The sequence below is a fragment of the Chrysochloris asiatica genome, unplaced genomic scaffold (genome assembly GCF_000296735.1).
Source record: "Chrysochloris asiatica unplaced genomic scaffold, ChrAsi1.0 scaffold00039, whole genome shotgun sequence".
Taxonomy (NCBI): Eukaryota; Metazoa; Chordata; class Mammalia; order Afrosoricida; family Chrysochloridae; genus Chrysochloris; species Chrysochloris asiatica.
Genome location: NW_006408557.1, coordinates 22,766,195 through 22,769,170, shown reverse-complemented (window position 1 = coordinate 22,769,170; position 2,976 = coordinate 22,766,195). Strand labels below are relative to the sequence as shown.

The 2,976-nt window shown below is 50.3% G+C and overlaps 1 protein-coding gene across 1 annotated transcript; it reads left to right on the top strand.

Moving 5' to 3' along the window:
- The first annotated feature begins 96 nt into the window (after positions 1-96).
- Positions 97-1,190, top strand: LOC102831582 (putative POM121-like protein 1-like). Its single transcript, XM_006860782.1, has 2 exons — positions 97-553; positions 1,117-1,190. The coding sequence occupies exons 1-2, from the start codon at positions 97-99 to the stop codon at positions 1,188-1,190; spliced, it is 531 nt and encodes a 176-aa protein (XP_006860844.1).
- Positions 1,191-2,976: the final 1,786 nt, after the last annotated feature.

Sequence of the window (2,976 nt, the reverse complement as noted above, 5' to 3'; positions counted from 1 at the left end):
GTCACAACCCAGTCTCAACTGCCCTGTACCTCAGTCTCTGTACTTACAGAGACTGTAAGTCAGGAGGCGTTGACACCAGACGTTTCTGCTTCGGTGATGTCCCCTATGAAGAGCACGTGTCCAAAGCTTTCACAAGTGACCTCTGGGCAGAAACACAAGTTGAGGAGCTGCTTACTTCCATCAGAGAGCTCGAGACCCAGAAAGCGCAAGATTCCTCTGCTGCGTCCAAGGCGAGGGGAGCCTTTGCAGCTACCTGCAGGCCCCCAGCCAGGTTACCCAGTCACCGCACAAGACCTGGATCAGGAGAAGAGAGCTGCACTCCAACACATCAACCTCATGTTGAGAGGTGAGACGGGGGCCTACTTGGGCTTCAGCACCCTACAGCCTTCGGAAGATCACCCACTGCCAGCTGCAGAGGTTGGTCCTCCAAAGACTGCCACACCAGCCCCCAACGTGAACCAGGAACAGGCAGTGTGGAAGGGAAAGCAGGATTCGCTAGACCTAAAGAACTTCCTGCAGTGTGCAGGACTGGCCACTTCAACTAATCTCATGTGTAGGAAAACTCCCTGCTTACCAGCCCCTCTACTTAATTCATTCCCACCACTCCCAGCTGACACCTTCTCACGTACACTGCCCTTAGTCCCTTTGAACTGGCTGCCCACTCCTTCCACTCCATTTTCACATACACAGAGACCCTTCAGATCAGCTGGGAGTTCATTCACTTCCACACCTGCTCCCTCTCATCTGCCTAAACATGGAGTGGACTTCCCCACCACTCACAGCACCTGCAGGGGAGACTCACCTACACCTATGGTCGTAGATTCTCCTGAGTCCTTCCCCTGGGCCTCCTCTTCAACAAAGGCTCCTAGGGCCTCTCTCTCCAGGGGCATGAAAATCATTGGTCCCTCACTTGGCCCTAGCACAACAAGCGGCGCTTCTAGAAGCTTGCACACCCAGAATTTCCTTGATGTGCGTGTCACTCCTATGGACACCTCTTCAGTTCCACACTCAGCTCCTCCTCATCATGTAGTCCACACCTTTCCTCCTATACAGCAGACTCCTGATATGGGTGTCACACCCATGGATACCTCTGAATTTTCCCAGTCTCTCTTCCAGCAACCTCTCCTGAGCACCAGTATGGGCCTACCATCCATCCATGTCCTTCAGACACCCGCCTCCAATGGCAGTAATCCTAGGGCCTCTATCTCCAGTGGCATGAAAATCATTGGTCCCTCACTTGGCCCTAGCACAACAAGCAGCGCTTCTAGAAGCTTGCACACCCAAAATTTCCCTGATGTGGGTGTCACTCCTATGGACACCACTCTAGTGCCACAATCAGCTACTCCTCATCATGTAGTCCACACCTTTCCTCCTACACAGCAGACTCCTGATATGGGTGTCACACCCATGGATACCTCTGAGCTTTCCCAGTCTCTCTTCCAGCAACCTCTCCTGAGCACCAGTACAGGACTACCATCCATCCATGTCCTTCAGACACCCACCTCCAGAGGCAGTAATGTTTCAGGCTCAGATGCTACCAACCAGCCTACTCTATGGTCCCATAACTCTCACAAAACCACACTGAGCCTCACCCTGTCTCCTACATCTATGCCCAGGCAGGTAATAAGGGCCCGTGATAGGAAGCAGCGAGGAGCTACCACCAACCCTAAGGCTCTCCAGACTGCAATGCAAGCAGCTCCAACACTGAATCTCGCTTCAAGCTCCACTCCAAGTCATCCAGCCTTGGGCAGTAGCACAGGGTCACAGTTGACAGGCTCATTGACCTTGGGCTCACAAGTCACCACTAAGCTTGCTTTGGGTTCCATCCCATTAGTTTCCGAGTCCGGTGGCACCACAGTCTCTGGATTTGGCACTTCTATGACTGGCACTGTTACCAATGTTGGGCTGAATGGGAGGCTCCACACCTCAATAGGTGCCAGCACATCCATAAGCCCCTTAAAGCCGGGGGTTTCTTCAACTCCCATGGACTCTCAAAACAGAGAAGTCTCAGATGTCTCCTCCCAATCTGCAGGACAGACAATTGACAGCGCATCAAAGAGAGACCCTAGCATCCCAAAGAACTGTAGGAAACACAGCCCATCTACCAAGAGCACCAGAGGTCTTTCTAGCCAAAGCACACATACAAAGCAGATGGGACCTAGAAAGATTCATACAAGTCCTGCCATTGAAGTTGCTAATAAGCAAACATTAAGTCAAACTCCCTGTAACACTTCCCAGGGGGGACCAGGTTTTACAAGTGGAGGTCCTAGCACCTCAGAAAACAAGGCTTCTTCCAGTGTAAAGTCCACACCCACTGTTCCTCAGAGCAACCGGGTTGGTAGAAAATGCAAAGAGAAGAAGAAACATCTTTGAATGTAGCCTTGCTCCTTTATCACCAGCCCAAAGCTTTGTAGGGGAAGGAAATCAAGGGCCATCCACTAGCTTATGTCATTTGGCACCTAGATCTAGGATGGTGGAGTACAAGAAGAATAGCCAGTGTCCTTTTCTTCTGAGGCTGATCTTGTAGGAGGTCTGTAAACATGTGTTCCACAGATCTAGTGCTGACCTCTGTAATCCAGCATTCAGTGCTATATGACAGAGGAGGTATTAGGGAGACCATGAAAATTACTCACTCACATACTCAATCACATAGTTTACACAACTCAGCCGTGGCAGTCCACACAGACTATGATAGGATCCAGCACAAACACAATGGGAATTGCAAAAGAGTGGGTGTATGTTGGCAGCTGCCTTGATGGGCATGGATTTTGTCAGTTAGCTGGGCTTTTATAGAGTTTGCTCTGTATGTTTGTAAAGTTTGCACCTAACAGGGTGTCAGTGCCATTTCCCAATTGTGATTATCAAAAGTGACCTTCAGTTCTTCAGGGTTGGCATGAAACTAGGTGTGGACTTTGTTGTTATAGTTTGACGGAGGTTCACAAAGGAGAAGGAACATGAAGAATGCTTATCACCTGA